Source organism: Amia ocellicauda, chromosome 10, assembly GCF_036373705.1.
Source record: "Amia ocellicauda isolate fAmiCal2 chromosome 10, fAmiCal2.hap1, whole genome shotgun sequence".
NCBI lineage: Eukaryota > Metazoa > Chordata > Actinopteri > Amiiformes > Amiidae > Amia > Amia ocellicauda.
In genome coordinates, this window is record NC_089859.1 from 17,541,419 (window position 1) to 17,555,483 (window position 14,065).

The window sequence follows — 14,065 nt, forward strand, 5'->3', positions numbered from 1 at the left end:
GCCACAGCCTGGGTAGCTTCTTCTTTAAATCCCTCCCTGTGATCAGACCGGGACAAGGGGGCTACAATTCGGTTAATTTCAATAAGTAAGAATCCCCTCAATGAACTGATGAAGAGCTCAGGTGGAAATAAAAAATGTTATGAAATCGGCGGCTCGGATTCAACTGCAGTTTGAAGAGGTGCTGCTGTTAGCAGATGTCTGCTGGACACTTGCCTCATGGCCAGTTGCATTGTTGCACTTCGGTTCACCCCTGGTTGGTCACACCAGTGTGTGGCAGACCAGAATTATGTCCTCTTCTCCCATGCTGAGTAAAAATGCAAAGTTCACACATGCAGATGGTTTTTATGCCATCCTCTAATTAGACATGGTGCAGTGCTGTGCAGTTCACCCCAACCCCCTGTCTCTGCTTTTTTACAGAACTATGGCCTTGAGACAGAGAACCTGCGCACCCTATCGCACAAACTCAACGCCTCGGCAAAGAACCTGCAGAACTTCATCACGGGCCGGCGGCGTAGCGGCCACTATGATGGGCGCGCCTCCCGCCGGCTGCCCAATGACTTCTTGACCTCCGTGGTGGACCTCATTGGGGCGGCCAAGAACCTGCTGGCCTGGCTGGACAGGTACCGCTCTGCGTCCGGCGCACACCTGGAGCTGTGCGTGCGTCTCTGTCCGTCTGTCTCTATTGCTGTCTCTCGGTCTGTCTATATATCCATCTGTACCTTCATCTCTCTGTCTGTATCTACAGTTAGGTCCATAAATATTTGGACAGTGACACAATTTTCATCATTTTGGGTGACTGGTGTAGGAATTACACCCATTTTTATATGTGGTCGCCCCAATTTTAGGGGCTCAAAAGTATTTGGACAAACTAACATAATCATGAAATAAATTGTAAAATCCTTTGCAGTCCATGAAGTCTGGAACCCATAGTCATCACCAGATGCTGGGTTTTGTCCCTGGTGATGCTCTGCCAGGCCTGCACTGCAGCTGTCTTTAATTCCTGCTTGTTCTTTGGGTTTTTTGCCTTCAGTTTTGCCTTAGAAATGAAAACAAACCAGAGAGATAGCAAAAACATTAGGTGTGGCCAAATCAACTATATGGTACATTCTTAAAAAGAACGAATGCACTGGTGAGCTCGGGAACACCAAAAGGCCTGGAAGAGCACGGAAAACAACTGTGGTGGATGACAGAAGAATGGTGAAGAAAAAACCTTTCACAACAGTTGGCTAGATCAAGAACACCCTCCAGGAGGTAGGCTTATCTGTGTCAAAGTCAACACTCATGAGAAGACTTCATCACAGTAAATACAGAGGGTTTACCACAAGATGTAAACAGGAAACAAGAAGACCAGATTAGAGTTTGCCAAAAAAACATCTAAAGAACCCTGTACAGTTCTGGAACAACATCCTATGGACAGATGAGATGAAGATCATCTTGTACCAGAACGATGGGAAGAGAAGAGTGTGGAGAAGGGAAGGAACTGCTCATGATCCGAAGCATACCACCTCACCACTTCTTTAAGGTGAAGAAGTGGAATGTTCTGCATTAGCCAAATCAATCACCTGACCTGAATTCAATTGAGCAGCATTTCACTTGCTGAAGGCAAAACTGAAGGCAAAACACCCCAAGAACAAGCAGGAACTAAAGACAGCTGCAGTGCAGGCCTGGCAGAGCATCACCAGGGAAGAAACCCAGCATCTGGTGATGTCTATGGGTTCCAGACTTCAGGCAGTCATTGACTGCAAAGGATTTGCAACCAAGTATTGAAACTCACAATTTAATTCATGATTATGTTAGTTTGTCCAAATACTTTTGGGCCCCTAAAATTGGGGGACCATATATAAAAATGGGTGTAATTCCTACACCGTTCACCCAATTTGGATGTAACTATGCTCAAATTAAGGATGATTGTTTCCTTTAAAATCCATTGTGGTGGCGTATAGAGCCAAGATGATGACAATTGTGTCACTGTCCAAATATTTATGGACCTAACTGTATCTGTCTTGTCTTTATCTGTGTTTGCGCTTTGTGTTTGTCTTTATCAATATATAGATCTATTTGTTTTACTGTCTTTATAATCTTTATACATCTTTGTCCCTTTGTGTCCTTCAGTGTATTTCTGTCCATTGGTGTCCCTCTGGCATTTGGATTATAATCTATATGTATGTTTCTGTTTGTCATTTGTGCACGTAAATATATATACATAGAAAGAGAGAGAAATATGTCCTTGCATAGGACTAGCCAAAAAGCCCAAGATATATCTGTGGGGATGGATGGGAGGTAATCCTGCCCCTCCTGACTAGATTAATTAGTCCTTTAGTCCCATTAGTGAGGGGCAGTAATGTGCGTCTCCTGATGAAGGCACGATGGATGCATTGTCTCAAACTCCCTTTTTCTGTTCTTCTCTGCCAGGTCTCCGTTTGTCAGCGTGACAGAGTACTCTCTGCTGAAAAACAACATTGTACAACTGTGCCTGGAATTAACAACTATAGTGCAACAGGTAATAAAATACAAATATAATAAACAGGGAATAAATAATTAACCATGATTGCAAATACAAATGAGTGGAGCTCTAGCTGCTTTGCACATTGCACAATGTAAAATGTTTTGTCGCGCCCTTGAAGCTGCAGAGCTCAGCATGCAGGTGGCAGCATAAGGAGACGCACAGGCGAGTGTGTGTCTTTGCTCAAATTAACAGACTCGCCAACTTCCAACCAACTTCCACACTCGCCAGCAGCTGCCTTTAGCCTTTTAGGAGGACAGAGGGCCTGAATGGCTGTGCAGTGCCTCAGGTTTTGGGCCCTGAGAACGGGAGCATGCGTCAGTTAGAGGGTGTCAGTGTAGATCTGGTCTTCAGCCTGCTTCTGTAATGTAGGAGTTTTGTTTTGTGTTCATTTGGTGCCAGTTCCAGTTAATTAAGTGCAAAAAGAACATGTTCTCACTCTCCCTACTGACTGACTGTTTCAAGTCAGCAATGCAAAAGCATGCTGCCCGCGACCAGAGCTGGATAGCTACCACTCCACCACTATAAAATATAAATAAATTAATACAATTATTCAAGCCCCAGAGTCAGACTGAACCCATCTCCCACCCTTGTGTATGGTGTCCTATTCTCAGTCATTTTAGGGAAGGGGGCAGAGGAGGGAAATGACACTCTGAGAGAGACAGCGTTCCCGCCATGGCCGGCTGGGATTTCCTCCGCTGCGCACCCTGACGCTCACAGACAGGCGCACGCAGACCGAGCAGTGTGGGGTGTGTGACTCACCACCCTTGCCGATCCCTCCAGCGCAAGGCAGGCCGTCTGTGTGGTGCGAGTGGGTGGAGGTGCTGGTGATGGTGTGAATGTGAAAGAGCTTGGCCTGACAGTCAGCAGACAGGCTAAATAAATAAATAAATAAACCAAAGAAGGGAGTTATTTTTTTCTTCAATATTTTTTCTTGATGAAGCTGAGCTGTCAGTGCCAGCCAGAGGAAGAGGAGCTATCTCTGGGTGTGTGCAGAAATAAGCGCAGGCAATAAGGGTGTGTTGCACCTTCATGCTCAATTATAATGATGATAGCCCCTTTGATGTTGTTTCTGAACTCATCCAAAAGAGACTTCAGCTACAAGAGAATAGAATTTTACTTCAGAGCCTTAGGCACAATTTCTCCTCCTGACGTGGTTCTCTCTCTCTCTCTCTCTCTCTCTCTCTCTCTCTCTCTCTCTCTCACACACACACACACACACACACGCACATGCACACACACACACACACACACACCCTCTCTCTCTTTTCCTTTTTGCATCTACTTAAAATGAGCAGATATCGTTTAATCTCATCAGGGATCATGTGAAGAGGCAGGTCGTGCTCTGCTGACCCACACCGAGACACACACACACACACACTCACACACTAACACACACAGTCCTTCATGGTTCTTCCAGTTGCTGTTCCCTGTGATGTGAGAGTGTCTTAGGGAGCAGCAACATTCAGGGGGGCAAGGGCAGAGAGGGAATCACCGCTGTCAGGGGCTGTTCTTGTCCTCCAAATGCAGGGAAAGACAATTCTGTTAACCTTTTTTACTCTCTCTCACTGTCCCTCCTCCCATCTACCATTCCCTCTCTTTTAGTAACTCGTGCTCCTCTCTATCTCTCTCCCCACTCCTCTCTCTTTCTCTCTCGCTCTCTCTCCCCCCTCTCCTCCACCACTCCCCCTCTCCCCCCCATCTCTCTCTCACTCTCTCTGTCTCTGTCTCTGTCTCTGTCTCTGCTTGCACCATTGCCTCTGTGAGGGAGAGGTGAGACTGACAGAACTGTCAGGGCCTGGGCTGACTGCTCCCAGAGGGGCTTCCTTGAAAATATCCTTTGCCAAGAGAAAACTATTATAACTATAAATAATATGAGAAATGTATATACATATACAAAATAAATGAAGAAATAAGGTATTATTTATATGTCTAAATATATATATACACACACATATGTGCATGTTCCGAAAACAGAGACTGATTTCAATGTAAATGTCGACAGCTTCAGCATTTCCATGCAGTGTTTTCTGGCCTTGACTCACAAGGTTAATTAAGTCCTCTGTTCACGTGCTCAGTGTTGGTCAGCTGGTGGTGTGTTTGTAATGATTTTGGTGCTATTGTATCTGCGGGGCATCTCGGGCCCCTGTTTTGTGGGAACAGTGGTGTGGAGCTGGGCCCCATGTCTCTGCCCCCCCCTGAGCTCAGCCAAGGACAGGCTTTGCAGCATGTTTTCACTGCAGAGCATCATTCCAGATGGGAGAGGATGGGGTAGAGAGTTGTTGGCCTAGTTCAGGATTCTGCAGTAACACTATAGTACATTGCCTGGACTGTGTCACTGTGATTGTTTTTTGTACGTTATGCATTATGATTTCTTATTGCAAATGATAGTTTTTGTGACAAAGGCTGTGCTTGTGTGGCTAGAATATGCTAAAGGAACTGGAATTATGTTTCTTTCTTGTGGTATTACAGTTATATGTTTTGGGTTGAATATATATTATTTTTATTATTTTTTTCAGGATTAATTATTAAAATTGCAGGTCGGTGGACACGGACAGGCTCAAAACTCTCAACACCTCTCCTTCTCAATGCCCCTGATCTTTCTCTGTTTGTGATCTTCTCATCTCTTCTTGTTTCTCTTGCAGGATTGTACTGTGTATGAGACCGAAAACAAGATCCTGCATGTGGTAAGTTGGCTACTGTGGACACTTTGAGCCCCATATTACAAATAAATAACTTTTTCTTCTATATAATGGGCAATACCGTTATTTTAATGTTTCAATGGATTTGACATGCATTCCAGTATATTAGGTATTTTAGAGGTATTTTCCTTCCAGGCAAATCCATACTTCTCATACACTCTCTGTCAGTGCCTGTGTGTGCACCCATATTCTTGTGCTGAAGCGAGAGGTCCCCCTGATCCCAGTGTCTTGTATGGAGAGTTGGGACCAGGTCAGCTGAGGCCTGGCCCATGGACTGGCTGGCACTGGACAACAGTGCACCTTCACCCAGACTGCAAACTCGCAGAGGAAGTTGCAGCACATTAGTCAGCAACACTACACATTCATCTACACATGGCCTGCTTCTGTGCCCCCATATGACCTGAACTGCGCAAAATATTTAGACCCAACCCCTGCACTGTAAGTGTGAATTCACCATGCAGAATTGCCGCGGTCACTTTCATTAAGGGGTGTCAATTCACCAGTCAGAAGGCACCAGCAGCACTGATATCCCCCTGTGGAGTGAGACAGCTGATATAATGTCTCTTCCAGGGTATACAAGTGTAGCCTCTATAGCGTATGGGCAGGTATGAACAGCCCGGCTTTACTGCCCCTGCATGTGTGATAAGAAAGGTCAGGAAGCTGTAACATGCACAAGGAATCACACAGCTCTGTGGCGGTAAGCGTGTTGGGTGAGGTTAAACTGCTCTGTCATGCTGCGTGCTGTGTGATGTACACTTCTGCCTGACTGGGAGTTACTCATTCTGTGCCGCGTTGTAAATTAGTGTTGCAGATTTTATTAACAGCTCCCTGATAAGTTGGATGAGTTCTTCTTTGCTTGGTGCACGGGTCCATCGAGGAGTGCTTTGCTGCATATGGAAACACGCGTATCCATATCACCGTAGATGGAGAGGGGGAAGAGAAAAAGCATCAAAAAGTATTTCCTATCAGATCTTCCGTGTTCTAATGCCTATAGCCTCATGCGATAGCAGTAGGACATGTCTTAACAGTTTGTGTGTGCGTGTGTGTGTGTCTGCGTATTTTGTGTGCGACTGTTGTGTAGGTGAGGTGATATTGGAGATCGTGTCTTCGCCCTGGAGCTTGACACAGTGCCATGTCTGAAGGTGGCAACTTTGTGATTTCTGCATGGGTTGGGCATGTCGGGCCTGCCTGCCTGCTCTGTGAGGCACGTTGAGCAGGTATATGGGTTATTTATTTTAGCACGGCTGCATATTTCTTTAAAACAGCATTTTTAAGCTCCTCTGTTGGCAGTTTGTGTTCAATAATGCAAAACCTCGCTGCTGCTTCCCAGGCCTCTTGGGACTACTGCCTACAGCAGTCAGATGACGAGTGAGTGAGTGAGGGAGGGAAAGAGAGAGAGTGAGGGAGAAAGAGTGAGAGCAAATGAGATTGACAGAAAAGAGAAAAAGTGGCTGGGCTGGGCGTGGCTGCAGTTCTGTATGAGAGGCTGCGAGCTGCTGTGTGTGTTGGCTGTGTGTGTGTAGTGATGTTGTGTATCTGTGTTTGAAGTGCATAGATGTGCACCATACTCTCAGGCAGGTCCTGATAGTGTTATAAGTGACATCTGTCAGCCTAAGTCCTAGCTGCTCTACTCCATATTGAATCTGGTTGCTAGTTTAAAGATGGCTCTAGAAACTGCTTTTATCTTTGGCTGGAATGAGGTTCGCAGTTCGAGCTGCTTCTAAAAATAGGCTTTTTAAATATAAATATCTCCAGATTATTTTCGTCCATCCCTGCAGTATCAGTGACAGCTTTGAATGGGACAGCAGTGCAGAAACTGGCTCCCAAAAAATAAAATCACCAGTCTGGCTGAGTCCAAAAACACTCCTATAACTACTTCTACTGTTGTTGCTACTAGAACTATTATTACTATTAGAAAACTGGTGGTACAATACTACTACTATTATAGATAATAGTAATTCATAATAATCATACTTAGATGTTGAGCACATCTTTTTAAGTGGGGCTGTTTAGTGCCTGAAGACACTGCTTAGCAGCCAGTGTGTGGAGGACTCCTGCAGAAACACAAAAGACAAGCATAATCCTAGCTCATGTAAAAAATCAGGTCAGATTTGCAGATAGCTTCCTGCAGTCATTATTTATTTATTGGTTTGTTTGTTAATTTTACCCCTTGGTGCATAAATACAGGCAGACATAGAGGTGCTGGTGTTGTGGAGATCGCCCTCATAATTCAGGGAAAACGAGCAGGAGATTTACCTCTCCTGATTAAGTGTAGATTTCACTGTGAGGAACAGACTATTAACAGCTAGGACAAGAAAAATACAGAAACGCAGAATAATACAGAGGAAGAATCCAGCAAGTTATCTGTATTATTATTTAAAATAAATATATTTTATTGCATATAGGTTTTTCTCCACATGGTGTTTCCAAAAGTGCTGAGGATAATCAGATATCAGTATACAGACCTGAAAGCACCACAGCATTGACATTGATGATATAAATCTCTGCACCTTAATGCTGTAAGCACATTCTTTCAACTGTGGCATCTGACTTTTGCAGTCTGTGACATCAGTTGTGTGTGTGTCTCACCCTCTCTCTCTGTTTCTCTCTCTTCACAGTGTAAAACCCTGTCTGGAATCTGTGACCACATCATCTCTCTCTCCTCCGATTCCCTTGTTTCGCAGTCAGCTCATCTGGGAGTGGTGCACCTAACTAACATCATGCCCAGTGAAGGCCTGGTATGTTTACCCCCCCAAATCACTCTCTTACTGTGTCCAGTGTGTCCATACACACACATATAAACAAATGCACAAAGGATCATATTGCTCCAGATTTGTTTGTTAATTGCCTGACCTCAGAGCTTTTACTTTTTCTTAGAAGTGAATCGTGTTGACCTCCCCCCGCAGCAGTGCATGCTGCCCCTGTCTGCCTGTCTGCCTGACTGCCTATCTTCCTTTCTTCCTGCGTGCCTGCCCTGGGATTCCTGCATCTGGTTGCAGAGGCCTAAACTCCAGCCTGACCTGCCGTCTGTGTCTGCTAACTATGGCTGTGACACAGACACGATACGGCTTTGAGGCAACACAGAGTAGCACCCCCCCAGCCTCTGTGCCTCCAGATATCACAAGCAACTAGGCTGGTTATTCTTTGAAAGTATTCCTATAATAATGCTGTGTTTTTCATTCTTGGTCTTGGTTCTCTCTCTCTCTCTCTCTCTCTCTCTCTCTCTCTCTCTCTCTCTCTCTCTCTCTGTTTCTCTACACGGGATCAGGGGATGTACATCAAGTCAACATATGATGGACTCCACGTCATCACAGGGACCACAGAGAATGTAAGTGTGCCCTGCCTTCCAGGCCCCAGGCCCTGTCTCTGCTCTGAGTGGGTGGAGGTCTACCCTGACCCCAGACTCCCTCCAGATGGGTGTGCACCTAGGGGACGTATTCTGCACTGTCCATCCTGTTGCCTAACCTTAACCTCATCTTAAACATACCCCTAATAGCGCTTATCCGGGCCATAGCCCTGTCCCTACCATTTAACCTGAACACTAATCCTAGTCTTAACCACAATGCTAACCTTAGACCTAAATCTCATCAACAGCCTGTGGGAAGCCATGTGCAGAGCATCAGGGACATATAACCTCATTCAGGGTAGGGAGTTCCCTGACAACATCATGATCAGATATCATCTGCCAAAAAGGTCTCTTAGTTTTTTTTAAAGATTTAACAAAACAAGCCAGTGCATAGTAGAGAGTCCTCTCCCCCTTCCCTGCCTCTTCCTTGTCAGTGTTCCTCCTGCCAGTCCCACAGACATAGTGCTCTGTGCTGCCCCTCGGGTTTTGGCAGGTGACCCCCCTGCTGCATCGTTGTTCCGCAGCCAGCCGCTTCCTGACAGGTTTCGGTGTAGCCGTGCACGCAGGGCTGGCTCGCACAAGAGCCGGTTTTGCCAGGAAATCTCTCCAGTACAGTCATGAGAAGCTCCACTGCCAGGGATCTCCCTGCGTTTCAAGCGTGGGCATTGATAATAGCCTTGGCAGGTGCGCGACATGCGACAGCGCCATTTAAAAACAAAACAAAACAAAAAAAATAAAAATGGAAAAGAAATATAGGAGCCCCATGCTGCACAGAGGGGAAGTGTGTTCTTGGCACCTGACACCGTGCTCTGTGGCTATCTTGTCTGTTCGGGAAAACAAGTTAATCCGTGCACTCAGACCAGGCATCCTGCAGACCGCGTTCTGTCTTTTATTTATTTGTGTTCCCCTGGTGAAGATGTCACAGAGGGTTCTGTAAACTGGAACATGGCTAGTGTAGCATGCTGTTCTGCCACGAGGGCTAACACTGACTTGCCCCCCCCACCATTATGTCTAGCATGCAGCTCAAAGCAGAAGCAGGAGTTGAGAGCCAAAGCAATTAGGATTTAGCAAATAATTATCACATTGTAAAGGAAAGAAAAGGTTTTTGTTTTCTTTAGATTTACCACCTGCATGTTTATCAATTAATTAATTAATTAATTAATTAATTTACTTTTCTCTATGAACTCAGGGCAGGGTCTATAGAGGGGCTCTCACTGCTCTGCTTACCCCGGTATATAAAGCCAGAGAGTTGTTGAGCTGCCAGCGTGGAAAGGAGCATCACAGGTTGAATGGCCTCTTCTCCTTTGTAACTCTTCGCATGGTATTCTGGGTTTCTCTCGACAGGGGGGCAGTGTGGGTGTCTCACCCACCTCTGTACCTGTGACTAATGCCTATAATACATGCACCTGGCCATCTCTAACAGCAGTGAGTGACAGTGAGCTCCGCCCATCTCCCTCGTTTACAATCGAAGGGGCTCAGTTGCTGCCTTCCTGCTGATCCTGATTGGCTGTGAAAGTATGAAAGTAGCGACTCCTGTTGCTAAGCAACCATGCCGTTACCTGGGAGACTGACCCCTCAGGATGGCTATGGGAAGAGGGAGAAAGAGAGAGGGAGAAAGAGAGAGGGAGAGAGAGAGAGAGAGAGAGAGAGAGAGGGGTGGAGAGGTGTCTGTGTCAGTGTGCATCTCTGCGCTTGACACTTCCAGCTAGTGTAGCTCACTCAGTGCAGCCGAGTGTGACAGGGTCTGTTCCCCGCTGCAGACCGGGCCTGTCACTGTGGGTTTGTTCATTCACACAGGTTGAGGAATGAGCTAGGCAGCCCTGTCACCATGAGCAGCCTGCTGCACGTCTCCTGGGTGAGCAGGGCTCTCTTGGCCCAGTAGCTCCCCTGCTTTGTAAGAACTGACCATCACTGGGGTGGCCCTGACTTCTGTGTAAAACAATACATTATGTAATACATCACACAGACAAAACATAGTACTGGAGCCAACAGCACCCATAAGCATATGTGGATACAGACACCAATATGGAGTTGTGTTGGAAGCTGTAGAAGTGCCAGCACTACAGCAGTATGCCACGTTTAGTTTCAATCTCGGGGTTCCATGTCCAGAAAATAAACAAACAAGCAAATAAATAGATAAATATATAATACAAGGTCTCCACCAGGGAAGCAGAGAGACATGTAGACAGCAACTTCTGTCTGATCAGCCTGGAACCACAACCTGCTCTAATGTGCTGCACCTCTGGCATTGTGCAAACATTTAAACATGAAAGCTCTTTACTTTCATTTAGAGCTGATTGTGATTCCTGGCTGATCATAGGGGAGGTGTGTGTCTTGTCTCCTCGTCCTTCTGATTTGCTGGTGGAGATATTACTGACATAAATATGTTGCTGCACTGTAGAAATGGCAGCTGTGTCCACCCTCCTGATTGTAAGTGGTCTCCTCCAGGGTCCTAGTCAGTGTTCACTGCACTGTGTAAAGATTTCCCCTGATTAATACGTATAGTTTGTAGTGGACAATATTTATTGCAACGTCAATTGCCAAATTGTGTTGTTTCGGTTGAAGAGTGTGAATGCATTCAGCTGGCACCTGTGCGCATCGATCGATATGGAAATGCAGATGGATGTAAACTACAGATACAACTAACGATTCAAGGGTAGAAGATAGATTATAGGTCGTATACATATGCATGCAAAGTCTTCGGTCGTTTCTAGCTCCCCCTGCTCCCTCACTACAACAGGCATCCCCACTGGGCCTCCATGTCCCACTGCAGAAGCCCGGGTCCGGCACTGAGCCAGGAGATGATTTCCACTCTTGTTTTGCCTTCTTTGCGAAGCTTCCAATTAGTCTGAAAATTGGGTCCCCCCTTAATTGATGTGTGTGTGACAGTGAGGCACCATGAGTTTCGAGGGAAATGGCAGAGGCAGGCCAGGGAATGGCTGCCTGCTTGAACAAGGCAGCGATCTGTTTCCCCTTTAATTAGTGAGCTTTCAAACAGCCACAGACTGGGGGCTGTTTGTAGGCTTACTAATTTGAAAGCTCTCTCTCTCTGTCTGACTCTTCTCTCCCTCTCTCTGTCTCCCTATCTCTCTCTCACACTGGGGTTTATTGTCAAGCAGCATCTGGTAGCCAAGACGCCATTTCAGCAAGTGCGTTTCTTTATTGTTTTTTTCCTTCTTTATTATTATTATTATTATTATTATTATTATTATTATTATTATTATTATTGTATTTTTGTAATTATTATTCTTCAGTGATGTACTCACACAAGGGAGGCCCTGTGTGGGTATTGGAGCAGGGGGCTGTATTTATGCAAGGCTGCTCCGGTGTACTGGCAGGGGGCTACAGGCTCCACTGGAGAAATGCAAGAAGCTGTCCGCTCCTCTTAGCCTCCAGCTGTCCCTTGCTGTGGTCGGCCACCTGGAAACTATTCTTGCTCCTGTGTAATCAGTCTCTCATTAGACCTATGTCGAAACTGAACTGAGATCAGAGATTCACAGTGCTGTGGCTGCTACAGCACAGTGTTTCCTTGCCCAGAGCCCTTAATGTATTAAAATAATCTCCCCTCTCCCTTTCCCCACTACACTGTGACGATCCCTGTGCTGTCTGACCTTAAAGTGATAGAACCTGTCCCCTTTTAGAAACCTGTAGGACTGGAGAGGGGTGCTGGGCAGTGCCCGTCTGAGCTTAATCCTTTCTCTCTCAACTCTCTCTTTCTCTCTTTATCTCATTTAATTTCTCGCTCTCATCTAATTTCTCCATTTCTCTCTCTCCTCTCTCCTTCTACCTCTCTCATCTCCTCTCTTATCTACGTCCAGTCTCCGGCAGACCAGTGCAAGAAGATCCACGCTGGGGACGAGGTCATTCAGGTCAACCACCAGACTGTGGTGAGTGCCCCTGCTGCTGCCACCAGCGCCCCTCCCTGTGCACCGCACTGCTTGTTTGTCTCTCCAAGAGCCGGTCTATCTCTGTGGCACCCAGCCCCCAAGCACCCCTGTCTGCACCCCACTTCCCATCCGGAGGGTCTTTCGGCTCAGGGTACGAGTGACCATGTCTGCAGTGCTCCGTCCTGCCTGACACTCTGTCAGTGCCATTACAGAGCCTGGCCAGCTGGGCAGCAGGGAACATGGGCACAATGTGAACATGAGCCCTGTCACTCCCCTAGACCAGGCAGGCTGGGCCAGTCTTTCGTTGCAGTGAAGTGTGGTGCAGAGTAGTGTGGTACAATGAAGTTTGGTGCAGTTTAGTGTGTTTGCAGAAGTATAGCACCGTGTTTGTTGCTCTTTTAGGGGTGTGCAGCTTGAGCACTAGGCAATATGTCTGTGACGGACGTCTCGAGGTCTGACTGACAATAATTATAGAAAAATAGGGGAAAAATTGGACTGATGGACTTGAAACTCTAAATGTGTGGTCGCCCTGGACAAGGGCGTCTGCTAATAAATAAATAGTAATAATAATAATAATAATAATAATAATAATAATACATGATTTTTATGCTATGCATTACCCTTTTGTGTCCTAACTAACTGGAAATGAACCCATTGTTAGTATGCAGCTCTGTAGTAAACTAGTACGCAAGTTAAATACCCATTGCAACAAACTTGACGACTGAAGTTAGTCCCCAGCTGCTGACTAAATCATTTCTCCATTGCAATGAACCCCAAAATCACTGCTGCTGCCCTCTAGAGGAGACTAAGCACAGGACTAACTTAGTCCTACTCCTGTTACAGGCTAACTATACATAGAACTGTACTAAGTGGAACAAAATTTGAAAAGTCACAGTGAATTGACAACTTTTGTAACTGAACTACGATTCATAAGTACAAATCTTTTTTTAACATATAAAATACATTTAAGCTTTTGTTTTTGACATTGACAATGTATTGTAATACATGAATCGTGGCAAATGCTCATGGATAAAATTGAAACCACACCCAAAAAACAGATAACCAGTGTGCAAACTGTCAGTCGACAGGTTTTATTAAATTAATATTGCTTTACATTTCCAGGAGGGTAATAATTCCTTTAGCGCTTTCAATAACCTATATTCTCAGTTATTTCATAGTATTTAATAAAACCTTTCAACTGACAATTTGCACATTGGTTATCTTTGTATTTTATCAATGTACACCAGAGCATTTGTCATTATTCATAAAATACAAATACCTTGTCAAAGTAAAAAAAAAAATGTTCTTATGAATCGATTTATGAGTAGCTAATTTCCAAAGTTGTCAATACATTGTGATTTTTCACATTTTGTTCCACTTAGTATGGTACTATCCGTAGTTAGTCCGTAACTGGAGTAGGACTAAGTTAGTCCTGTATTTAGTCTCCTCTAGAGGGCAGCAGCAGCAGGTATTTTGGGGTTCGTTGCAATGGAGACCTTTTATAGTCCTCAGCTGGGGATTAACTTCAGTATTTAACTTGCATAGTAGTTTAGTATGGAGCTGTGTACTAACCACGGGATCACCTCCAGTTAGTATGCAGCTTGCAATTGACCCTACGTGTCCTAGA

At 45.4% G+C, this 14,065-nt stretch overlaps 1 protein-coding gene across 1 annotated transcript in view; it reads left to right on the top strand.

The window, feature by feature from the left end:
• LOC136760082 (connector enhancer of kinase suppressor of ras 2) overlaps positions 1–14,065 on the top strand; it is a 111,018-nt gene that overhangs the window by 45,583 nt on the left and 51,370 nt on the right. Inside the window, exons 3-8 of the mRNA XM_066715329.1 lie at positions 418–620; positions 2,413–2,500; positions 5,149–5,190; positions 7,824–7,943; positions 8,474–8,533; positions 12,370–12,438. Coding sequence (XP_066571426.1) covers positions 418–620; positions 2,413–2,500; positions 5,149–5,190; positions 7,824–7,943; positions 8,474–8,533; positions 12,370–12,438 — 582 coding nt within the window. The remainder of the gene's footprint in view (positions 1–417; positions 621–2,412; positions 2,501–5,148; positions 5,191–7,823; positions 7,944–8,473; positions 8,534–12,369; positions 12,439–14,065) is intronic.